Source organism: Pavona decussata, unplaced genomic scaffold (genome assembly GCF_977016875.1).
Source record: "Pavona decussata unplaced genomic scaffold, jaPavDecu1.1 SCAFFOLD_185, whole genome shotgun sequence".
Lineage (NCBI taxonomy): Eukaryota > Metazoa > Cnidaria > Anthozoa > Scleractinia > Agariciidae > Pavona > Pavona decussata.
Window position 1 is genome coordinate 39,990 of NW_028145594.1, and position 25,938 is coordinate 65,927.

Sequence of the window (25,938 nt, forward strand, 5' to 3'; positions counted from 1 at the left end):
AAGATGGAGGACTCTGTGGCCAAGAAGAGGAATATATCCAAAACGGAAGTTAAATGCTACCTTTGACTACAACCACTTCCATGTAGAAAATAAAAAAAAACAACGGCAATGCCTCTCTTATAACCTGAATCATAGCTATCGCAGATCGCAATGATATGATCGCAGACAATTGCAGATCATAGAACTGACCAAGTCCTATCACTTTCCGTAGTTTGCAATCGTGTGATCGAAACACCATCATAGTCCATATTTGCCAAATTTCGCTGTCTAGAAAGATCAACCACTTTCTTTTGTATTTCTTCTTTTCTTTTGGTCTTTCTCCTGATAACATGCTCAAACCACGCTCAATCGTCGTAGTTTATGTAACTCCGTGGACCAGTCCAGGGAAAAAGGTAGTCCAAGGAGCAGACTTAAATACAATTAAAACCCAACCAAAAAGCTAATACATGGAGCGATGATAACTAAATTTATATCTAAACGAAACCAAGCTCCATACCTATAGGATTAAAAGATGTTCCTGCAATGCTTGGTTTTCCTTTCGTTTCTTCATCAAGATGCAGTTGCTGTGAAGGACCTTTATCTGGTGTGACTGCAGCTGACGTCAGTTCAGCAGGGGACTCTTCCCTTGCAATTTTAACAGTGGTACTGGAAGGGCCTGTAAAAAAATAGACACTATCATTCAATATTTTGGGTTCATCTCTAAACCATTTACTCCCTCACAGTGATCAGCATCAAATTGCTGATCTAATATCAATGTTTATTTAACCCCCGAGTTCATAACAATTACGAATATGATCACCCAAGGTAAATTTTCTTGATATTTTAATAACTTCTACCCAGTACTTTGATAAGAAAAGTATGGGAACAAGATAGGAGAATTCGTTCTTTGATATAGTAAGGGTAAGGCTTAAAATAAATAATGGAGCCATGAAAGAATTAGATTTCAAACTTAACAATCGGGCACTATCAGCAATAAATAGATATAGCACACTTGAAATTAATGAGCGAGCAAATTATCTTTATGATAGACAGTGTTAATGTTGGAAAAACTAAATTCAAATCAATGATGGTCACATTTCTCAAGTCTACCACCTTATCACTACATTCCGACTTTGCACGGTATTTGACCTTTAATTCCCAAAAATGCTATAAAAAACTGAAACATATCCAAAGTTCTATTACTATTATTACGATCTTGATAAACAACCAGTTCTTCAGAATTGTACTGTTCAATAGCTTTCATTTTCATTTTAACAGTCACACAATGGGATTTCTTTAAAAAACTGAAAGGTTAGAACCAACTGAAACAGGACCATAAATTTTACTCTTGAAGTGAACAGTGTTTATAATTATAACTACAGGGTGTCTGTTACTCTGCCTGAATTTGCAGTTGCATTTAAAAAATGGAAACGATGAACACCAAGTAAAAACTCATACCATGAACCATTCTGCACATCATTTCCACAAAATCTCTACATTGTTCCGTCCAACTGTACTTGTTGTCATAAGAAGCTCTCAGTAATTTGATCTCTTCAAGCCGCACTGCATGATTGACACGGACACCTGCAATTGCCTCTGCCCACTTTGTGGGGTCATAGGAGGTAACTATCCATGATTTTCCATAAGGAATGTTCTCTAATGCTCTAGCAAATCCAGACTTGCTACCAACAAGAATGGGTAAACCAGCTGACAAGGCTTCAAGGGCAACAAGACCAAATCCCTCTGATCTGGACGGCATAATGGCAAGATCGACTTCATTCAGTAACTCTTTCATCTTTTCTCTATTTTGCACAAATTTTCTGACAGTCAGTTGCTCTTCAGCGATACCACGTTGGAGAAGTTTTTCTCTTACCTCTTCCTGTTTTCCGTCAGAAGCACCAACAAAGATCAGATGATAAGGCTTGCTTTTAAGCAGGTGATGCGTAAAAGCTTCAATGGCAATGTTGTATCCCTTTAGTTCAAAGTCTTCATCATCACCACGACCACATAACAGAACTTTAAATTCACCACTCTCATTTGGAACTTGTTTTAAGTCCCCAAATTCCCTCTCAAAAAGACCTGGCGTTACAGTGAAAATATCCTGATTCTCCTTGCATCGTCGGAGATATGAAGAGTAAGAATCTCCCAGCCCCGGTCCAACAGGCACAACCAGATCAGCCATTTTACAGAGATCAACTTCAACCTGATGTTTCTTTTCACCCTTTGAAATAGGATCAGAGTAGCTTTTGTACCTACTGAGGTCTTCAGGAGCAGTATGCACCACTTGTACCCATTTGCAATTGGGAAATCGAGTAGAATTATCTCTTATGACCTGCCCTTGCCTACCAAGCTTCACACCATGGCCAACAACAACATGCATGCTGAGATCTTGAGGTGGGCAGCTCAACCAGTCAAGAGGTTCATAGCCTGGACGTTTCTTTGCATCAACAACAGTAACTCCATAACTTTGAGCCTCTCTTTTGTCTCCCTCCTTACAAGCACCCTCTGGGACCAGGAGAGAGACTTCAACTTTAGGGTGCTGTGACAAATGAATTGCAAGCTCTCTGTTTAGTGTGGACAAACCACCAGCTGATGAGGACCACTCGCTACCAAGAAGAGTTACTTTCAATGTTTCCCTGGTGGAAACATGACCTTTTTGTCCAAGTGGATCTTGTGACGTGATTTCAATGCTGATCTCAGGACAAAGCTGCAAAACAAAAACAAGAGGATAACATATAGCTCTCCTTGATCAGTAGCTTTGCCTTTCATTTGAACAGCCTCGTGAAAAGTCCAGATCCAACGGAAGTGCAACTTATACCCCATAATGAACAGTACTGAATAGAATAGCTTGTACTAAGACTGTCAAACGTTTGGAAATTACAGAGACAGAGAGATGCTCTGTTATGCATATCTCAAAGTTTTTTTTTTTTCAGTATATAATATCGAGTCTTAAATGTTTTTCACTACAATTAATTAGAGGTAATAATTAATTAGTAGTAAGGAAAGAAAAAACGCCTAAAAGGATTCTTAGGTTTCAAACTTGCGGACTTCTTATTTAATTCAGCTTTTCAAAAGTCTCCTCTGATGCTAACATAGAGTTGTAACAGTAACATTGTCTCACATCAAAGTAGAGTCAAAGCAAGTCAAATTTTTTTACCTAAAAAAAGTAAATACATGGATTCGTGAAATGCAGAATACATGCAATGAGAAGCTGGGGGTCACAATTACAAGTGTACCTTGTACAAATTAACGAACTGGTGTTACTACACTGTCCTCCTTAAGTCTTGTAAGGCGCAGTTTGTTGAGATTAAAAGTTCAGTTAGCATTACCACCTGTCCTCAGATAAATAACAGTCCAAAACAAACAGATTCACAGAGTGAGCTGAAAAAATATTAGATTCAACATAATTTATGGCAATGCGAACATAACATACTGCATACATGAAAGGGATTTTTCTCGTATAAATTCATAAATTAATTTATGAATTTTTTTTACAATGCGAATATTTTTCTCTAATTAATTCATAACTTTCTATATTTTTTACACGGAAAGAAATATAGGAGGGAGATAATATGGGTGGTGTTTAATCACTGGCTTCATTCCGTAGTGTATGGTCAATCTATGCATGGTTAAACCACTTTTGGAGGTTAGCAAACAGCAACCACTTCAAGAGAAATTATATTTTACTGCAACTACATTGCAGGCCAGAATTAAGCGAACCAAAACATACGCGTATAACGCGTCTGCTGCGGACGCGTATACGCGTCTAAAAATCTGCAGATGCGCGTCTAGTCAGATGCATTAGTATGTATGAGCTAGCTCATTGTTTTCGTATTGTTAATCTTTCATTGTTCTTTTGAGTTGCCTGGGAAGAGCCTTTCAGAAGGGTTTGACAAAGCATGACTACACTTGCCGACTTTCTTGTAGAACCGGCTCAGCGCAAGACCAACTCCATGTTGTTGAGCGCATGGAAAAAAAAAAAAAAAGCCTTGCCCAGAGGCTTACTGTATTTTGCGAAACGAAAAGAAATGATGAATAAATCTGTAGAATTAAAGATATCAAGACTGCAACAGTCAGACTTCAGTGAGTGACAAGCTAAAAGAGAAATGCCGGAAGTGCAGAGTTTCTAAATTTAAAGATCTGTACTTTGCGAAACAAGCCCTGCGTAGACCGTGAAAGCATTTAACTTCAGGTGTGTTTATACTTCTAAACGCTATTCTTGTTTATTCCTTGCCGCAATGATGATACGGTAGGTAGTTCGAGAATTATACAGTATTTGTGGGTAAATCATATAAAATAAACAAGTAGCTATTATTTTAGAAACGTCAAGTCCTTGGGGCAAATGCTCCAACAACGCAAGTTATAAGTCAGTTATCTCGTGACCTCATTACTCGCTTTAATCACGCGTTCACTACAGATCATGCTTGAAAGTCTTGGAATCCTGGCACACTATGCTAACTCCGAATGTAGACTACATGTATAACACTTGCTCATTTTGAGGACAACAAAGCATTACTTTGAGAGTATGAAGCATTCTTTTTAACGAAAATAGTTTAGTGGATTCCTGCCCTTTTTCCTTTGTCTTTCTTTCTCACATTATTTCTATATCTTTTTATTATTCAACTTTGCTCATCAAAGATTGCAAATCAGGCGTCAGTGAAAGCTTTTCTTTTAAATTCGTCATAGCTAAGATCGTTTTCAGTTTTACCATTAAATATTTATCTTTTTGCCTTTAGAGCTTTTGAGTGTCAAGTTTTGAGTTTAGAAAATTTAGAAGGGGTAACCAGTAAGGATTTTTGAAAGATTCGTAAACAAATGTAACAAAAATCGGTAAAAGTGAAGAACAGCTCACCTCCACCGACTGTCGGTCGACTGTTGGCCGACAGACTACCGACAGACTACCAACAGCTTACCGACAGGTTACCAATAGTCGGTAACCTGAATAAAATTGACCAAAACACTACATTACCAACAGTCGGCATGCAGTCCGCAAAAGGTTTTTAACTTACCTTTACTCTACATACTTATTAAGCCAAAACGAGAAGCGAATTTAGTACGTTCACCTAAAACTTGAATCGCCCTATAATTCATTACGAGCTAGCATGTTATAGTATGTCATGTATGTCGACACAATGTTGAACTTTACTAACGTTCTTTCTTTCTAATTCAGTAAGTAAGAAAAGAAAGATTCTCGTTTGATCAAGAGGCAATATTTATTTCGTGAAAAAAAGGGAATAAACGTAAACTTTTTGAATCAATGTATTCGTTATGTTCCTTGATGAAATTCCTTAGCAATTCCTCGAAATTTCAAGAAGTTTTCCCTGATCTTTCCTGGTTGGTTCATCTAAAAAATGCAGACCTCATAGGAAACATTCAGTTGCAGGAGGACTCAAAAATGCAAAATGGCGGACGGGGAACGAGAGAAACGTCGCCGTGGAATTTATATTAAAGAAACTAGAAGGTGTGTGTGATTTGGATTTATTTATATGGAAAAATCCACAACAATTTCTACCGACAGTTCACCAACAACTTACCGACAGATTACCAACAGTCAGCCGACATATTACCGACAGTTGGCCGTCTGTCGGTTGACAGATCGTTACCGCTATGAAAAAAACTGTCGGCCGGCAGTTGGCCAAATGTCGGCCAACTGTCGCCCGACTGTTGGCCAACTGTCGCCCGACTGTCGGTCGACTGTCGCCCGACTGTTGGCCAACAGTCGGTGGAGGTGAGCTGTTCTTCACTTTTACCTTTTACCTTTGGACCTCTTTTCTCATTTGTATTGCATGTATATTGGCTTCTTTGAAATTTGTTTAACTCTTGCAGGTTCCAGCCAAACAAGCCTCACGTTGACCTCTTTCACAAAGTTCAATTTATAAATTATAACTATATTGAGTGAGTACTAGTAACCTGAGAACTATATCTCAGCCATTCAGTAGTATTCACAAGAAAAAGGTTAAACGATGGGCAGTTGGGGTAGTCAATCATTGTAGCGCAGCTCTGTAGTGCGACCCCCACTATTTTTTGCCTTTCTTTCGCCTTCTCCTGTTTTAATAATGTTACTTAAGGTGCAAGTAAATAAGTAAATATCAATTGTGTTCAAGGTTTAGTGGGTGATGGACATTCCTGCAATCCTCCAGTTGTCTGGTTCACTCAACCCAGTCTTAATGAGCTTACAGTTCTGTAGTACTGATGTACTCAGACGATAAGCTCACCAACTCGTCAATGCAGGAACCACTAAAAGAGGGACGTGAAGAGGAGAGACCCTGGCAACGAGGGTGCTGCTCATGGTGTAAAAATGGACAAAAATGTAGTCCTACCTGCTGAGACTCGGAACTTGGGTCCTTCCATCTTGGCTCTAATCCCTCATCTGGTTCAGCATGTTCATAGGACAAACCACTGTCACTCTGTAATTCTATGTCAGCCCATCTCGCATCTGCATCTCCCTGATCCGACTCTGCTTGTTTTAAGGATGTTAAGTCAGAACCACTTGCATCCCCTGAGTCACTCCTAATTTCATCTGCTTCCTGATCGTGTTTGCTTTGTTGGGGTATGGGGATTGTACTGACCACAGCTCCTAGTTTTACAAAGTCAGAGTCACTCCTAAGGGGAAACTACTTGAAAAAACTGGTGAAATCTAGATATGGTTTGACCTCTGGTTATTTACAGTGAAACATTCAGTTGAGAGTTACCTGCATCAACATTAAATACTCAAAGGGCTAATTAAATGAAAAGTATGTAGTATCCATCTTCAAAGCAATATTAAGTTGAAATATATACGGCAAAATAGGCTGTATCATCCTTAAAACACAAACGGGTTAACATTCGGAACACGAAAGCCATAAATGCTTATAAAAGTGGCCTCATTTATGGTCCCTAACCTGGGATCGGGTTCCCTCTCCTAGCCTCCCGCCTTCCCTCGCCAGAAAAGGCTTTTTCGTTGAAATGTAAGTGCCTGATCAAGCGTTGCATCCAATAAAATGAACCTTATGACCGTTGTTTTTCTTTTCAGCAGAAAGCATTTTTATTATGCATATTTAATGAGGTTCCACAGTGATTCTCAAACACTAGCGAGTCTGGCTGTGTGAAAAAGTTTTTCCGAGCTTTGCTCACATTCCGTGGAAATTAAGTTTAATTTTATAAAATTGTTTGGAGCCTTTGGAGTGGTTGGCTTTCAAAAGGAAACAAAAGAAAATCTAGTTCCCTCTGGGAGATTTGAACCGATAACTTCAGCGCGTGAGCGCCTATTACTTATTTTGACCTCACCAATTTAGCTATTTTATCATTGCCTTCTGGCGTGAAACCATCCAACAATTTTATTAGCCATACGACATCGCACCACCCCCACGCCCCCCCCCCCCCCTCCCCTTCCACAAAAAAAAAAAAAAAACAATTAAACATGCGAACGAGCTCGGAACACTCTCAGACATTCCTTCAGCGTATTTTCTCTTTCCATTTCAGGCTAACTCGGACCACAATCTCGATCTGCTCATGCTTTGCAACACGGCTCTTTTCCCACCAAAAGAGAAAGTAGGAAGTCCATACATCAATTTCACGTTCATGTCATATGATAGTGAGCTTGGTCTCCTAGAGTGTTACTCGGTACAAGTCGGTAGAAAAAAGGAAAAAAAAGACAACACCCCCCCCCCCCCCCCCAAAAAAAAGGAAGAAAATTTTCTTTTTGCCATTGGCAGGGACTCGCAAATGTTTTGGTCGGATGAAACCTGGAGGTCTCAGGTGTGTGACCGTCACCACCAAAATGGAGGGAAAATAAAAAACAAAAAATGGGTATTGCTTGAAGCATCGCGTCACGAAAGTGAGAGCCACTTAAAAATATTGTGTCCACCCAATTGATGTATATATTTACAGGGATTAGCAATTTCTGCTGATTAGTCCATAATAAGATGTTCTTTACGATTAGTATTAAATTGGAAGTTAGCCAACGTCCTGATAAAGTTGTCCAACTAACATTTCAGGAAGCGTCACCGATTTTACACACATTGTATATATTTTCACTTCACATAATATTTTGAAGACCTTAACATTTGAAAACTCACCGGTGATATCCATGAGGGCCTTTTTGCATATCAAGTAGTTTTCCTTTCTAAAACATGCCTTCATTCTCACATGCTCCAGGTTCAATCTCCTTTTGATTTCATCAGATATAAGGTAGCTTTCAGCAATCTTAACAAGGAGACCAGAAGAACAGTCCCTCCACAGACTTTCCAGACTTTCTAGGGTGGGGCACTGAACTATTATTTCCAAACAGCCTATACCCACAGACTCTAAGGTCACGTTGTAGACCTTTATAATATAATTATTCAATCAAAGCACACACTCCTTTAGCTGTGGAAACGTCGTTGTGCATCACATACACCTGTAACTGTTGCGTCAGATTTTTGTTCACTATTTTCTGCTGTTCATCAGTGAGATCTTCAGTGATGATTTTAAGGCGTACACTATTAGCATGCAATACTAGACTGGAAAGGGAACCTGGAAGCAAGGCAAAAATGTATGGTAAATGTACACAAATAACAAGAAAGAGACCATCTGTAAGAGTAAAATTAAAATCTTTACCGCAGCCTTTTAAACTAACATGAATGCAACTAAACAGATGACTCTGCAATTCAACAATCTTGTTACGGCTTACTGTGGTCGCAGCACACCTATTCAAAACGATGTTCATAACTGAGTGAAAGACTCAGGTCTTACAGGGTTCCAACGTAAACTTTAATTACAAACACAACGGACTACGAAGACATCTCTTTTACAACTCGCTCCCAAAACGGAAAGCATGCACACGTTCAGTGAAGCATGACGTAGTGACGTCATTGTCACGCAACCGGAAGTCATGGCAACTTTGTCACAATAGCATACATGCAGGTAGGGATTTCATTTGAGCAGTGGGATTTCCCGTCGTTTGCACTGGTTTTCTAGATGTTATATGTATACAACCACACCACTGTTTTCTCTTGCTCTCCAAAATTTTCGTACCCAGAGTTCTCAAATTGTTTAGGCATGGTAGGGGTTGATCACCAGGAGAGACTTTGGGAAATTCGAAAATATTTAAATTGGCCGCAGGCTGTCTTTTACTTAAATTGGTTTACAACAAGAATGCTGGAGTGAAAAACCTCCAGTAACCTGGAGTCTCTAGATCTCCAGGTAACTTAAACCGCTGGCCAAAGATCTTGAGGACTCTTAATACGTGACCGGCCCTCATAGTTTCTGAACATCAAAACATCAAACAACTCCTGAGATGTTCTTTGAAGTATTTGTACTCGGATCATGATTGTGGACATCATCGCCAGATGTAACACTTTCGAATAACATTCCAATCATAACATCTACTTTGAACAAGGTTTATATATACAAGCATGAAAAGAATGAAATTCTGTACCTAAGTCAGGACTAGAACCTGAACTGCTTCCTCTCCTTTTTCTGTGAGCTTGTCTAATTAATGATTCGTCTTCTCCATTTTTCCCAGAAGCTTTTTTTCCCTCATCACGATAAGGTTGCTGATCCGAAAGACGTGTACAAACTGCCTTTTTGGTGACTGTAGCTGACTGCTGTCCGGCAGGGGACTCAACTGATGGTAACTTTTTACTACCACTTGAGGGGTCTGAAAAAAAAAACCAAATCAGATTCCATACCAAGAAAGAGCAACTACAGTATGATAATTGCTGTATCTGTGATGACAACGGAAAGCTTCGTGGAAAGGGGTCACTGTCTGATAAACTCTATCAACTAGATTGTCAAGTTGTCTTTACTGGGTATGCCTCAGTTGCACAATCTCGTAGCGATCTGTGGCATCAACGTCTCGGACATGTGCACGAGTCACGCCTCAAGAGATGTATTCAGAATAAATTTGTGCAAGGTATTGACGTCCACAAAGATGTGTCGAAAACCGTTTCCCACAGTGGGAGAGATTCGGTCGACGCGTAAACTACAGCTAGTGCATAGTGACATATGCGGTCCAATGCAAACACAGTCGATTGGAGGAGCAAAGTATTTTGTCACGTTTATTGATGATTACACTCAGTACTGCGCTGTGTACTTCATGAAATGTAAATCAGAAGTGCTTGACAAATTTAAAGAATTTGAAGTCACAACTACCAACGATGCTGGCAGAGCGATAGGAACTTTGCGAACGGGCAATGGTAGCGAACATTTGCCATCTGCATTCCAAAACTATCTGAAGGAGAAAGGAATTAGACATGAGTTGACAGTGCCACACTCACAACAGAATGGTGTATCAGAACGAATGAATCGAACTTTGGTTGAGTCAGCACGCTCGATGGTCGCGCATGCAGGATTATCGAACATTTTTTTGGGCCGAAGCTATCTCTGCAGCTGCGTATGTGAGAAATCGCCTTCCCACAACGGCCCTAAAAGAAGGAGAAACTCCTTATGAGCGGTGGTATGGTAGGATACCGGATGTAAGCCACTTTCGAGTATTTGGGTGTATGGCCTACGCCCACGTTCCAGACTACGAACGGCGAAAGCTGGACGCGAAGTCAAAAAAGCCAGAGAGTGATTTCGGACAGAAGTTAGTCATGACTACAGAGCCACACCCAAAAAGCATGGAGGTGAAACAGAATGCTAACACCACTGCAAAAGATGAAGAAGAAGTAGCAGAAATTAGGAGATCAGAGAGGGAAGAAGAACGGCAAGAACTCCGAAGATCAGAGAGAACACGTAAAACACCTGTCAGATACGGTTACGACGAATTTGCAGACACTGCGACCTACCGCGAGCGCCATGTTGCTTATCATCTAATCGAGGTAGATGAGCCCTCAACCATACAAGAGGCAAAGTCTGGTGATCATGCTGCAGAGTGGAAAGTGGTTACGGATGCAGAGTACAATTCTCTGATTGAGAACAAGACATGGAAATTGGTTGAATTACCCCCTTTTCTGAATGGCAAACTTGATGAAGAAATTTACATGCAGCAACCGGAAGGATACTTAAAACCCGCAGAAGAGCATCTGGTATGCAAGCTAGAGAAGTCGCTGTATGGATTAAAGCTGTCGTCCCGATGTTGGAATAAAGCTTTCAGGAAAGGTGTTGAGAAGGTTGGTTTCACTCAAGCCTCAGCAGATCCCTGTGTATTTATCAGAAAGGAGGATAGGCTCACAATCATCGCAATTCACGTTGATGATCTGATGATATTAGCGGAAAACATTTTGGAGATGCAAAGACTTAAGGACAGTTTGAAGTTGCAGTTTAAGATGAAGGATATGGGGGAGCTGCATTACTATTTGGAAGTTTGCAACGTTCAAGACAAGGAAAGGAAGCAAGTCTACATTCATCAAGGGCAGTACATCGAAAAGATGCTCAAGAAGTTTGGGCAAACAGCAGTGAAATCGGTGTCCACACCTGCTGATTTGAACGTCAAGCTGCAAAAGGAAGATGGTGTTAGCAGACCAGTCGATACGATCAGGTACCAGTCCATCGTTGGGAGCCTACTTTATGCTGCAATCAGACGAAGTTCTGTGCAAATCCTACACAAAGTCACTTAACAGCAACAAAACGGATTCTTATATTTCTGAAAGGAACTGGATATCTTGGCTTGACTGAGTTACAAGTGTGGTGATGATTGCAGACATTCTGACGAAGCCGTTACCTAAGCATCCCTTCGAGAAGCTTGTTATCGGACTAGGAATGAAAACTGTCAAATAAGCAACGTTAAAAGTGGGAGTGTTGTTATTGTGAAAATGAACGTGATTTGACGGCTGCTAATTCGAACTTTAATGTATGCACACTGTCATTACTTCTCAACACTATTTAATTAAGCTTCCCATTGGTGATAGTGAATTTTCTTTTGTTATTGAAACTATTGTTTTTTCGTTTGAATTTAAGTTTAAATAGCTCATGCTGTTGTATTTTTCTTTAGTGTGTATAACTGTAACCCTCGGTTAGCGTAGCGAAAATCAATAGTTGTGTAAAGTTCTGATAGTTTCAAGATTATTTTGGAACATCTCCAAGTTCTTCAAAATTTGCTTTTTACTGGTTATATGGGTGAAAGGTGACGGTGGATGAGCTTAGTTTAATGTATATGACATTTGTTGTTGTTCTTCATTTAGACCTTGCGTGCTGAAGAAAAGCTTTATAAGTATCTCTGAAATAATTTAACGAGGGTGACAATAATCAGCTAGTCTAACAACCGGCCCTCAGATTCCTGCTCAACTTGGAATTCACATGAGTTGCTTCTTGTCGAGGGAGGAGAACTGCAGAATCTGGAGACAAACTGTCGAAGCAAGGACGAGACACACCAAAATATTACGTGAACTACGGGAATCTAACCCGTGCCACACTGTTGAATGGCCAGTGCTCTCTCCATTTCACCATAACCTCTCTCTCACGTGGAATGTTACATGAAATCATTAGCATGCCATGTTTCTATAAATTTTTTTCTTATGTGCGATACAGTGAAAAGGTGATGGCTCCGTCGTGTTGCAATAAAATCATGGCAGCCTGAGGACTCTGTGGCCAAGAAGAGGAATGTATCCAAAACGGAAGTTAAATGCTACCTTTGACTACAACCACTTAGAATAGAATAGAATGCATGGAGCGATGATAACTAAATTTATATCTAAAAGAAATCAAGCTCCATACCTATAGGGTCAAAAGTTGTTCCTGAAATGCCTGGTATTCCTTTCGCTTCTTCATCAAGATGCAGTTGCTGTAAAGGACCTTTACCTGGTGTGTCTGCAGCTGACGCCGGTTTAGCAGGGCTCTCTTCCCTTGGAGTTTTAACAGTGGTACTCAAAGGGCCTGTAAAAAAATAGACACTATCATTCAATATTTTGGGATCATCTCTTGAAAGCCTTTATGCCCTAACAGTGATCAGCATCAAATTTCGCCTTCTAATATAAATGCTTATTTAACCCCTGAGGTCATGGGAATTACGGATATGATCACCCAAAGAGAATTTAATTGATATTTTAAAAACTTCTCTCCAGTACTTTTAGGAGAAAAGTATGGGGACAAGATAGGACAATTTTTCTTTGATATTAGAGGGTTTAAAGGGTTAATAAATAGAGCCATCAAAGACCGAGATTTTAACTTAACAATTTGGCAATAATTACACTATCAGCAAGACCTGGTAGCACATAATAATGCCTCCACCTTGGCTGAAATGTTACAGTTACCAGTTACCTACCCCATTTAGAGATGGTCGCCCCTTCTCCTTAAAGAAATAGATATAGATGATGCCCATTGAACCCTTGAATTAATGAGCGGCACAAATTCTCTTGTTTTAAGACAGACAGTATTAGGACTGCACAGACTAGAGTTCAAATCAATGATGGTCATATTTGTCAAGTCTACAACCTTATCACTACATTACGACTTAGCACGGTATTTGAATCTTTAACTCCCACGAATGCTATAAAAACCTCAAACATATCCAAAGTTCTATTACTATTGTTAAATAGGGAGCTTAGGCAACGACGACGGCAACGAAAACGTCACCCGAAAATATATCTTTATTTCATTTGTACTACTTCGCGATTATTTCAACTCGCTTACCTTTTACAAAAATGGCTAACTATCCAGGAACCAAATTGGTAGGAGTGGCGTACAAGTTAAGAAACAAAATGAAAAATTCACCGTCGTGTGTTCACGTTCTCAAAAAACCTTAAATGTGGTCATTTCACGCTGTTGTTTTGCAGAGGACGGCAAAGAAATGTACCAAAATGTAAAACGCACCCGCAGAACTGTTGTTTCAGTTTGCTCATTAAACCTATTGTTTTGCGGTGTTGTCGTTGCCGTCGCCGTCGTCGTTGCTTAAGCTACGATCTTGATAAACAACAAGTCTCAGGATTGAACTGGTCAATAGCTTTCATTTTCATTTTAACTGTCACGCAAAGGGATTTCATTAACAGACTGAAAGGTTAGAACAAATTTATACAGGACCATAAATTTTACTCTTGGAGTTAACAGTGTTTATAATTATAACAACAGGGTGTATGTTACTCTGCATGAATTTGCAGTTGCATTTGGAATGGAAACGATGAACACCAAGTAAAAACGCATACCATGAACCATTCTGCACATCATTTCCACAAAGGCTTCACATTGTCCCTTCCAACTGTACTTGTTGTCATAAGAAGCTCTCAGTAATTTGATCTCTTCAAGCCGCACTGCATGACTGGCACGGACACCTTCAATTGCCTCTGCCCACTTTGTGGGGTCATCTGAGTTAACTATCCATGATTTTCCATAAGGAATGTTCTCTAATGCTCTAGCAAATCCAGACTTGCTACCAACAAGAATGGGTAAAACAGCTGACAGTGCTTCAAGGGCAACAAGACCAAATCCCTCTGATCTGGACGGCATAATGGCAAGATCAACCTCATTCAGTAAGTCTTTCATCTTTTCTCTATTTTGCACAAACTTTCTGACAGTCAGTTGCTCTTTACCGATACCACATTGGAGAAGTTTTTCTCTTACCTCTTCCTGTTTTCCCTCAGAAGCACCAACAAAGAACAGATGATAAGGCTTGCTTTTGAGCAAGTGATGGGTAAATGCTTCAACGGCAATGTTGTATCCCTTTAGTTCAAAGTCTTCATCGTCACCGCGACCACATAACAACACTTTAAATTCACCACTCTCATTAGGAGCTTGTTTTAAGTCCCTAAATTCCCTCTCAAAAAGACCTGGCGTGACAGTGAAAATATCCTGATTCTCCTTGCATCGTCGGAGATATGAAGAGTAAGAATCTTCCAGCTTCGGTCCAACAGGCACAACCAGATCAGGCATTTTACAGAGATCAACTTCATCCTGGTGTTTCTTTTCACCCTTTGAAATGGGATCAAGGTAATCTTTGTACCTACTGAGGTCTTCAGGAGCAGTATGCACCACTTGCACCCATTTGCAATTGGAAAAGTAGGCAGATCCTTTTATGAATTGTACTTGCCGGCCAAGCTTCACACCATGGCCAACAACAATGTCCATTCTGTGGTCTTTAGGAGGGACGCCTAACCAATCTAGAGGTTCATAGCCTGGGCGTTTCTTGGCATCAACAACAGTTACTCCATAACCCTTAGCCTCTCTCTTGTCTTCATCTTTACAAGCACCCTCTGGCACGAGGAGAGAGACTTCAACTTTAGGGTGTTGTGAGAGATGAATTGCAAGCTCTCTGTTTAGTGTGGACAAACCACCAGCTGATGAGCTCCACTCGCTACCAAGAAGAGTTACTTTCAATTTTGCATCAGAAGAAGAATGGGCTTTGGGTTCAGGCACTTCTTGATACATTATTTCAATGCTGACCTCGAAACAAATCTGCAAAACAAAAACATGCAGCCTAATAAGGCTTCACGTACTCCTCAGTACCTTTGCTTTTTTGCTTTTTTTTTTGTTGGACATAAAATTAGCATTGACATGTACAGTATAATGAACCAAAAAAAGTCATTATTAGCACCAGTACATGTACAGTACCACAGTATTTATGCACATGTTAGAACGTAGCATTACATACCAATACAGTTGCCATATAAGTTCTGTTATGACCCTCTCTCTCCGCTAAGTTCCCACTCTCTTATTTATTTACCGGACTGAAGAAAATACAAATGAGGAAGCAAGTATGGAGTGAATAAGCCCCAGAGGGGACTTAATAAATCATTTACAGTATTTGCGAGCATATCAAAAAGATCTTTATTGAGCCTTAATTGATAATTGAAAGCAGAATTGTTCTTAAATGAATGGGCAAGACTGGTTGAAGTGCTAGACGCCCGGTCTAACTACAGTATGTTACTGATCTACAGGTGCTGCGCTGCATAAATGTTTGAAGAATGAAATCCAACATCATGATATGTACATACATTGAGACTAAAAATACAGCAAGAGGACACTAGTTCAGGCATTAAATCTTGCTCATGCTTTTAGCAGATAAGAAGAAGATAACTGGAACCGTTACAGCAAGCAGACTTATGGTGTATGTTGTCGGTATCTAACTACTCTAGGCATTTCTTTATAATTATATAACAAGTATTTGAAGTTTTAAATGTAATTGTATATACCTCTTACTAACCGAGTTCGAGGTCCGTACTGTAAGTAAGGGACCAAGTTTTTTCCCGTTGATTTATGGCCCAACCACGAAGTGCGTGGGCCAAACATCACCGGGAAAAACAACGATCAGTAACTTACAGTTCAGACCAAGAAAACGAGATAAGTAAGATATTTTGTTAAATCTCTGACGTTAATTGGGCGCAAGGGAAAGGAAACTAGTTGAAGTTTAGCAGGCCCCACAGTGAAATACAGCCCACAAAATTGACCAATCACACCACATGAACTAACTGGGAGATATAATAAAATTAATGTATGTATTTAAATTTTTTAAAATGCAAGGAAATGTGATATAAAGTTTTAATGCATAGCTGGAGGGAGGGAGGAGGAGTGAGCGGTGAAGAGGGGGGTGCCTTGAGAGTGGACCGACTCCCACATATTTAATGCTACACAGTATACGTATGTATACAGAAATTATATGGTTTTAGAGTCTAAGCAGCACATCCCCATCCAAAATGTATAAAATACTCCTTCTCCACCTCCCCTCTTGGGTGTAATTACAGTAAAGCCCCTAGAGGACTTAACAATGGAATAAATGTGATCGAATATTTTTAACATGGAAAATAAATGAGAATGATGTATTATTCAGTAAGTGACACAGGCATCAGTACTCGGAAAACAAAAATCTGAGTTCTCCTATCAGGAGTCGAACCTAAGATCTTCCAATTACTAGTTCAGATGCTCATTCATTGATGTCTAATGGTCTAATTTTGGAATTCTTCAACCATTAAAACCTGTGTTTTAATTCTTGACTTAGTGGCTTATTTTTAACATACTATCATGCATGAATCATTTGGGACATTGTAGCTATTCTACAGTGTAGGCATTTGTTCCCTTGTTCCTCTTGAAGAAAGCACAAACAATAATTATTGACACACCCATCATCTCTAGAAGTGTTAGTGTTCAACAATGAATAGGGAATGGGGAGGGATAATTTAAGCAGCTTAAAGTACAGATGTTGGTGTTGTTGATGAGATTTAAAAAAATATATATAAAAATATGACAACTTTGAGAGAAGAAGAAATTCACTCCAAGTTTTCCAAACCATCTTATGAGGATTGTAGTTGAAAGGCTTACAAGTGAAGAGCCTTTGGGCAATAATTCTTGGGATGTAGAGGATAAAGAGCAGCCACAGGTCAAAAAGATACATTAGGGTGTACTTTTTAAAAAGGCGCTGGTATCACTCCATCTTGTTCCCTGTCCCTCAATCAGGCTGAGTGTTGCTTTGTACCTCTGGTAAATAAGAATTTAAAACGCGTACAGTGAAAATGAGGTAATAATGTACATTCTTGACCTTTCCAACAACAAATACAGAAAAAAAGTTTATGATACCATTCAATTTAATAAAATGTATGCATGGCAAGTACTGTACTTCTCTGTCAGTGATCATAAATATCAAAATTGAGGACTTTGTGAGGTTACAACCGTATTAATTAAATGTTCAATGTATTCTTTACAGGTGCTAAAAAAGATAGACTATGTGAAAGAGCTGTTCAACAGAGATTAATTTAATTTAACAGCTGGAATTTATAGACCCAGGTGGGGGTTACCATTGCACCCCACCCCAAATTAATTATTGCATTAGACAACAACAGTTAACGGACAGTGCAGATCACACTATGCCTACATACAGCATACATTTAGCAGAACTTACAGATGATAAGTTACACCGGCACAGTCTTATATTGAAATTTGTATTGTATTGTAAGTATTGTAAATGCAAGGAAAATATTGTATTATAAGCATCATCATGTTAGCTTAGTCATGTAATCTTGTGTTTTTGTAAGTGTTTTACAAATAAAAGTTGTATTAAAAAAACTGGCATGTTCAATCAATAAAATTGATAATGCATATTTTTGTGATAAATATATACAATTATCAATTGTTTAATTGTTATTAATTGACATGAATTTTCAGTAGCAGTAGTTTGCAGTTAATGAATTTACAGTTAATGTACATGTATGCGGTGAGTAGCATAACTATACATGTATATAACGATGCAATGTTAGCAATGTAAAGTACGTGAAGACACTACACCTAAATACATGTATGCTTAGACGTTTTGCCCCAACTGTTCCAAAATCCATCCATACTTGGCATGACTTCATGATACAATAACTCACACAACTGTTAAATGCAGAGTAAGTTTCATCTTACAACAACAGCTACGATTACTAGAAAGTAGTAGCAGCTTCTGATCTGAAGGTAATAAACGTGGCATGATAACCAAATAATGTACTGAGTCACTGAGATGATGGGAGAGCTACGTACCCAAGCAAAAAGTGTTATTTGTTTGTATTGGCTGAGTGAAAATATGGTACACCTGGCAAGGGCTACAGTGATGCACTCAAATAAAGGACTATTATTAGAGCCATGGGTGCACTGCCATAGCAATGGCCAGCTAATTAATAACACTGGTTATTTACATTAAAGGATTGGGACATGTCAGGACTTATATTGGTCTGTAAACACAATTTAAGAGAAACTTTACATACACAGTGTAGTTGTGTGGTTCCATAAAATATCCATACCTCAAAGGAAATCTTTTTCTTTGGGATACCCCAGCCCCCAGAATTTTCCATTCCAGAGGCGTTTCAAATATCCCCCCCCCTAGTTTATACTTAGTTAACAGATAAACCAAGGCCAAAATATTGAGTCAGCAAAAAAACTTTAACAAAAATTGGACATGAGAAAGTTTAATCATGCTCTCAGCCCTTAGACTGCAAGTAGTATCTCTTTTACTCGAAAATCTGAGGGGAAGGAAATACAAAAAATGGACAAGGACAACATTCTAGGGGCAAGGGGCAAACCTGTGAGCCATGAATTGCGCACACACTCAGCAAAGTGTGGAATAGCACTGTGGGTGCCAGGAGGTCTTCCAGCACCCACACTCCTTGCAGCTAATCGCTTTGCCTCTTGACCCTGGGATATGGTGATTGTTCAGTTTTTTTTTTTCGTTCTTCCCCATGGATTTTCAAGCAAAAAAGAGGCTACTTGCAGTCTACTCAGCCCTTGAATTACAAAACCATTTATGACTTGATACTGGTAATTGCATATATTAATACTAACTCAACTTTAACAACAATAGTTATCAGCTAGACTGCATTAATATTGGTTTTTGAGCACGTTTTCGATCTCTTGAGAGCTAATTCTTTTGCTAATAATAAGTGTATTATCATTTGTCTCACGATGTAGTCACTTTGAGTTGTAAATGCTGATGTTTCGACTGTTTAGTGGTAGTCGTCATCGGGTGATGAGGTTGACTGGTCACGCGGCAGCATTTATATCATGATGGTCGGCTGTGACTGGTGCATTTTCAATCTTCATTGTTCCAGCAAGTAGTTGACCTCATCTCCTGATGAAGACTAGCAGTGAGCAGTCAAAACATTGTGATTTACAACTCAAAGTTACTACATGATGAAACTGATAATACACTTATTATTATTGTATCTACCACGATGAGCAACAATTAACAACCTCTTTCCTCAACATTAATTATTTTGCTATTCACTCTTTTAACCTCCAGCAGAACTGTCAATCTTATCGCTCTGATTTACAACTTCTACACAGAAAATTTTATCCGCTAAACAAATGGCATGACTGGACAGGGACCTGTTAGCAAGAACATGTATAATGTGCATAATTACAATATTCAGTTTGAAACCAGACAGACAAATTATCCAGTAACCAAATTTAAATCATCCCAACTATTCAACCTTAAGTACAATGTAGCAATTAATAACAATTATTATTATGCTAAATATTATGTAAGACACTGGAACTAGAATTATTTTCTTTATCTTAATTTATGACAATTGATTCTCCACCACTTGTCACTGATCATAAAATGGTCACTTACAGGGATTTTCAGTTGAGTGCCAAAAGTAATTCATGTACAGTACACTTCAATATTCTGAGATTGCTCAGCAAAACTCCTACCACATTCTCAACCAATCAGAAGCAAAACCAAAATCAATTGTGCCTTATAATATTACAGTCGCAGATATTTTCCTGCACTTGGAGCTGGATACATGTATGTTTTTTGTTTTTGTTTTTGTTTTTGTCTTTTAATTTCAGATTGGTTTGTTGCGCTGTTTTTGTCTGCTGTGACCGGCCAGAGTAATTGATTTGGTTTTAGTTTTATGATACTTACATGTAACTGGAAACAGCTATTGTTGTTAAAGAAATTTAAGTTTAAAAGTATATGTTCAAGCCCAGTACTGAGCTATTTATATTGTGGTTTAAATTTGTTTTGGTTTAATTAAAAATTTTCAAATCAGTTTGATTTTCATTGGTCCCTTTGTCTCTGCAGATTATGGTAATGATTACTGTACAAAGGAAAATAAAAATTAAACTGGTTTAAGCCAATAAAAAAATTTTGAACTCCAACTTACAGTATACAAGACTCCATTAAACTGTGTCACTAAAACTTTCCTCAACCAGAGTTTTCTAATAAACAGTATACCGGTAAATAAGTTTATTGAAACTATTACTACCAAATTGTTGAAATAAGAAGTAGAAATCAATTACCTGTCAGATTTGTATGGCCCTTTGTATGTCTGGAAATGAGCTTCAGTCAGAAATTCAATAGGGCAGAGCAATTCTCTCTCCTGGAGGGCTGAGTAACTTTACTGGTGAAGGGACAAAATGTGAAATGATTAGTTTCTTCTTAAACAAAGAATTAACCTGTCTGTTTGCAAAGAGAAAACCTTTAGAACCAAAAGTGAATCGAATGATGCAAGCGGTACAACTTGGCCGTTTAAACTTCCTAAAAAATTCAATTTAACTTACTGAAGTCCAACGCAATGACTTGCGGATCTAGATCTTTATCTGGCAGTATTCTATCACTTGTTACTAAGCAATGATTGTTCTCATGATCAAATGCAAGGCCAAACATGTCAAGCTCAACTCTGTTCGATCAACGCTTCCAGAACCATGCAATATCCTTTTACATTTTAGTAATTTCTCAGCTGGTGATATACTCCTGGTTCAACTGCTACTTACTTACATGTACTTTCTACTTACTTAAGAATGATACAACAATTTTTTTTTCCAAAACCACTTTCTCAGACAATCATGGCCAATATTTCCTGAGAAAGATACAAAAATTTGTGTTCTGGATATTTATGACCTGAGTTACCATAAGCTTGGTGGTGCTGTGCTTAAAAAGCTTGGTAGTGATTATGTATTTTTGGAAGCCCCCCCCCCCCCCCCCTTTCCCCCAAGCAATGCTTATATTTATTAGCCCCTAGGATCATTCAGACTGTCAGAAACACAGCAACATGACAACATCGCATGGGGGCAGGGAATATTTCGTGTCGAGTTATGGAAATTGTCCCGTTATTTTTGTCCAGGATTGTACATTACTGTATTTATTCTATTAACTGCCCACCTTTGAATTAAGCAACCACCCTGAAAGCTCAAAAAGTCAATAGGCACCCACCCCAACCCCTCCTAAAAAAAACATTTTCATGTACTAGCCCAGCATGAAGTAAGAGGAGCGTCAGTTGTGTTCCAACTTAGTTTTTCAGTAGATACGATAGTCAATGAACTTAAATTATATTGTTTATGGCTTGTTTATGTGAACTTTTGTACTTTGCTTTGTCTTGTTGAAGAGAAATAAACTTGTTATCCCTTATTTTGTTATTCTCTAAAAATGTCCTCACTTGCTGAAAATGTTAGGCAAATAATAAGCGCCCACCCTCATGGGCCCAAAATTAAATAAGTGCCCAGGGCGATTAACCGTATAAAAACGGTAGTTACATTGCACATTAGAATCACACTGCTTTTTTTTCTCCGGATCTCCTAAGCTTGCGATGAAGTGTACAACCTTGATACAGGAATTTATTCAAAAATATTATTTTTGCAATGGGAGTATGCAATTGGGCAACATGGGTCATATAACAATATCTGATATTTTCTAATTAGGGCAAGTAGTTGAGTAAGTGTCATGTGATGCATTTTGGCTAATCACTGGCAAGCACAAATGTTTGATAAATGATTTCTAAATAAAATCAGATACTGTATGTCACAGGTTTCTTATTCTAGCTATAGATTAAATTGGGCATAATTATGGTATCAACTACAATCAAGCAAAAAAAATTCTTGCTTGGTTATAAAAGTTGCTCGATTGATTATAAATAAAATACATTATTACCTCTTACAGTATAATGTTGTCACTGACAACATTGCATGGGGGCAGGGGGTATTTTGTGTTGAGTTATGGAAATCATCCCATCCAGAATTGTACATTACCATATTTATTCTATCAACTGCCCACCTTTGAATAAGCGCCCGCCCTGAAAGCTCAAAAAGTTAATAAGCGCCCAACCCACCCCCTCCCCCCCAAAAAACCATTTTCTGTACTAGCCCAGCATGAAGTAAGAGAGCATCATTTCTGTTGCAACTATGGTAGTCAGTGAACTTTTATATTGTTTACGGCTTGTTTATCTGAACTTTTGTACTTTGTTTAGTCTTGTTGAAGAGAAATAAACTTGTTATCCCTAATGGTTTGTTATTCTCAAAAAATGTCCTCACTTGCTGAAAATGTTGGGGAAATAATAAGCGTCCACCCTCATGGGCCCAAATTTAAATAAGCGCCCAGGGCAGTTAATCAGTAGTTACATTGCACACTGCTTTTTTTTCCCGCCGATCTGCTAAGCTCGAGCTGAAGTGTACAACCTTGATACAGAAATTTATTCAATAATATTATTTTTGCAATGAAAGCATATGCATGGGGCCACACAGGTCATACAACAATATCTGATATTTTCTAATTGGGGCGAGAAGTTGAGTAAGTGTCATGTGATGCATTTTGGCTAATCACTGGCAAGCACAAGTGTTTGATAAATGATTTCTAAACAAAATCAGATACTGTATGTCACAGGTTTCTAGATAAATTGGGCATATGGTATCAACTACAATCAAGCAAAACAAATTCTTGCTTGGTTATAAAAGTTGCTTGATTGATTATTACACGGAATGCCCGCAGGGCAGGCCGTGTCTAGGTTTTGGCCGGGTATCTTTTTTTTTTTCTTCGTTGTAGCCACAAATGTGCACATTAATTTATGCATTAAAATATGTCCTTCCCTAGTAGGGATGTATTGTTCCAATTGTCTTTAACAGAAGCGGCCCAATCAAAATCTATTATTTAGGCACATATCACGAGAGAGGGGACCCACTCATCCCTTCCTGTGTGACGTCAAATCATCATTTGATTTATTCATTAAACCTACATTAAATTCTGCCCTCTCCCAGAAGGGATCTATTGTTCTGATTGTTTTCAACAAAAACGGCCCAATCAAAATCCATTATCGGCGCGTATATCACAAGGGAGGGGACCGACTCATCTCTACCTGTGTGACGTCAAAGCAAATCATCATTTAGCAGGTTGTTTTTGTTCAATGGCGGCCACATGTATGAATTTAAGACTCTAATCTGCCGTTTTGAGAAAGAAAACAAACCTTTTTCAAGCGGTAAATCAAAATAATAACTTCTAAGTAGTACTCGACAGTTTAAACGGTGGAAATTGGGAGAGTTCACAGCAAAGAAACTACGCTTTCATTAACAGATTATCTATTAAACACGTAGGAAACCAGACCAGTTCAAGCGGGGGTCATGATGTTATCGCAGAGTGATTTCTGGTATGATTCCCCAGTAACACACAATATATTACGCACTCTCTCTGAATAAAACCATTGAATTATTTCAATTGCGAAGGGAAGATAGTTTTTAAAAATCTGCGAAGCATACAATGGGGAATAAATGGGGCTACATTAAGCATTCCCTGTAATGCCATCTTGTCAATAAAATAACATTATTACCCCTTACAGTATAATTTTGTCACTGATTAGTCACTTAACAAAAAAGTTACTTGATGTTGTAGTTCTGAATACAAAGCAATAAGTTAAGCTGTGTTGTCAGTTTACTTTTTCCTCGCGAAGCGAGGGCCGAAGGCCCGAGCGTAGCGAGGTTAATAAATTTGTCGGGCCGAGCCGGCCCGAGCGGAGCTAAGCCGCGCGAATTCGAGCGAAAAATATATTTATATATGTCTGTATATGTTTATATCTTTGAAGGTGTCCGCACAATGACGTCAGACTGTCTGGCGTTGTCTGGAGCAAAATTTGCATACATGGAAAAAAATATGCGTGCATGATCAAATTTCAACTGCAATGTTCATCAATATTCACTGGACACAGAACTATCTCTCCAGAATCTTTTCCCTTTCTTTTAGAAATCTTTTTTGTGAAAGAGTGCATTAAAGAAATTACACGTTTTGTGGCCGCGGTCAATAATTTTCCGTGGGAAATAAATTCATCGAACACGACAGCGCTGCACGCCCGTTGTACATTACGTCGCGTCAGAAATAGATTTTCAACCGCAAACTAGCCCGTGGAACTACGAAAACACCATGCTCATCAAAAAAAAATTCTTATGCGCCTCTTAATCTCCTCGTTTGATGCTACAATACGAGTAAAGAGGGCTTTCCACCCAGCCCCCGCTTCGCGAGGTTTTGCGAGTCACGTATTTCTAGTAATGTGTAGTTTTCGTAGCTGTACTTAAGACTCTAACTACATTACTCATACCAGGGGGCAGCTTGCAAGTGAAAAATATGATTTAGCATAATAATTTATGCTAAAGAATTGAAAGCTAGAATTCGATCTAATCTTCAACTTACTATATTGTCACGGTTATACAGTCCTTGATCGTAAAATGTGCCTCAGAGTCTGATAAAATCTTTTCTGTCGAATCTTTCACGTTTCCTCGGGGGCGGAGTACGTTTGCTAGTAAAGGGACGAAACGTCAAATGATTAGTTTCTTTTTTAATCTTGTATGGTCTCAAAGAGTCGAGAAATTCTTAGTCTGCCAAAACCGGAAGTGAATCGAAGGATCGAATGCCAAGTTTATAAAACTTCCAAAAACATTTAATTTAACTCACTGAAATTAAGCTAAGCAAAGATTTGCACCTCTAAACCTTTGTCCGGTAGTCCAAGTATTACTGGGGAAAAGTTCTCCTCATGTGCAAGGTCAATCGATCAGCAAATTCTTTAATTTTCTGAGAGCGGTGAGTTAACGCTTCCACAACCAACAGTGTGATATCCTCTACTATCTGTTGGTGTCTTCTCAAACGGTGTACTCCCAGTTAAACTAATGTCTCCTTTTAGTTGGACTTCCTGTCTGTGTTTTTCTCTCCTTTGGCCAGCTTTCCCACACAAATCATACCGGATCCAGCCTTTTGTTAGACAGATTAGACACTACCTACAGACAGACAAGTAGTTCGGCCATCTTGAGACACGAAACCCAGGCCTCCAAGTAGCGAGGGATCTGGGTACAAATACAAAAAAGCGTCGTCTGGAGGTGGTGGGGGTGAGGTGGGGGTTGGGGGGTTAGTTGTCGTTGAGGCGGGTGGGGTGAGGCACGGTCAGCCCGGAATCAAATCGAACGTGTGCACAGAGAAGCACAGAGGACAGAAACAGAAACATTGTTCTCAGATCCTGGCATTCTTTTGAGAAAAGGTCCGGTGAGGATGACAAGCGGTTGGCGCGATCAAGCATAGTTCTTATCAGCGATCCGGTTTATATCTGTTGTCAACATGACTCTGATAATGTAGTAGAAGCCCTTTGTTGGTCTTTTTTCTTTAGAAAGAGGTGTTGAGGCGGTTATCAGTCTTGTTGATTACCATGCCTACGAAGGGTAAGCTATTGCTGACTGCTGTTTCCATTGTAAACTGGATTGCTGGGTGTGTATCATTCAGAACTGAAAGGAAATAAGTAGCAGCAGCAAAGTCGGATACTAGAGCGAAGGTATCGTCGACGTATCTTCTGTAGAAATTGGGAAGCTTGTTTCCTTGTGCAAGTTTCTCCTCTTCTCTCCGCACATAAAGGTGTTTTA

General features: G+C 39.0%; 2 protein-coding genes and 1 long non-coding RNA gene across 6 annotated transcripts in view; 1 reads left to right on the plus strand and 2 right to left on the minus strand.

Moving 5' to 3' along the window:
* The window catches only part of LOC146462742 (uncharacterized), a 93,000-nt gene that overhangs the window by 15,976 nt on the left and 51,086 nt on the right, over positions 1–25,938 (plus strand). The gene's annotated exons all lie outside the window — the stretch shown is intronic.
* Positions 1–25,938, minus strand: part of LOC146462743 (uncharacterized) — a 142,569-nt gene that overhangs the window by 15,875 nt on the left and 100,756 nt on the right. For all 4 annotated transcript variants that reach the window (XM_085085227.1, XM_085085226.1, XM_085085225.1 and 1 more), the window contains 3 exons: positions 6,300–6,556; positions 1,438–2,686; positions 497–655 (listed from right to left, as the gene is read on the minus strand). In XM_085085227.1, the coding sequence (XP_084941353.1) occupies positions 497–655; positions 1,438–2,686; positions 6,300–6,556 (1,665 nt within the window). The remainder of the gene's footprint in view (positions 1–496; positions 656–1,437; positions 2,687–6,299; positions 6,557–25,938) is intronic.
* LOC146462745 (uncharacterized) lies at positions 8,101–18,629 on the minus strand. Its single transcript, XM_085085253.1, has 5 exons — positions 18,579–18,629; positions 17,208–17,280; positions 12,595–12,753; positions 9,377–9,598; positions 8,101–8,472 (listed from the first exon to the last, which is right to left on the minus strand). Exons 1-5 carry the CDS (start codon positions 18,627–18,629, stop codon positions 8,297–8,299), a joined length of 681 nt encoding a protein of 226 aa, XP_084941379.1. The 3' UTR covers positions 8,101–8,296.

What these genes read in the sequence shown, in the direction of transcription:
- LOC146462745 (XM_085085253.1), bottom strand. Translation starts at nt 18,629, where the DNA reads ATGGAAAATTCTGGGGGCTGGGGTATCCCAAAGAAAAAGATTTCCTTT. An exon ending in TACCAGCGCCTTTTTAAAAA is followed by an intron (nt 12,754 to 17,207) that starts GTACACCCTAAT and finishes ATTTTTTTACAG; the next exon opens with GCCCTTTGAGTACCACTGTT. An exon ending in AGGTTCTAGTCCTGACTTAG is followed by an intron (nt 8,473 to 9,376) that starts GTACAGAATTTC and finishes CCTTGCTTCCAG; the next exon opens with GTTCCCTTTCCAGTCTAGTA.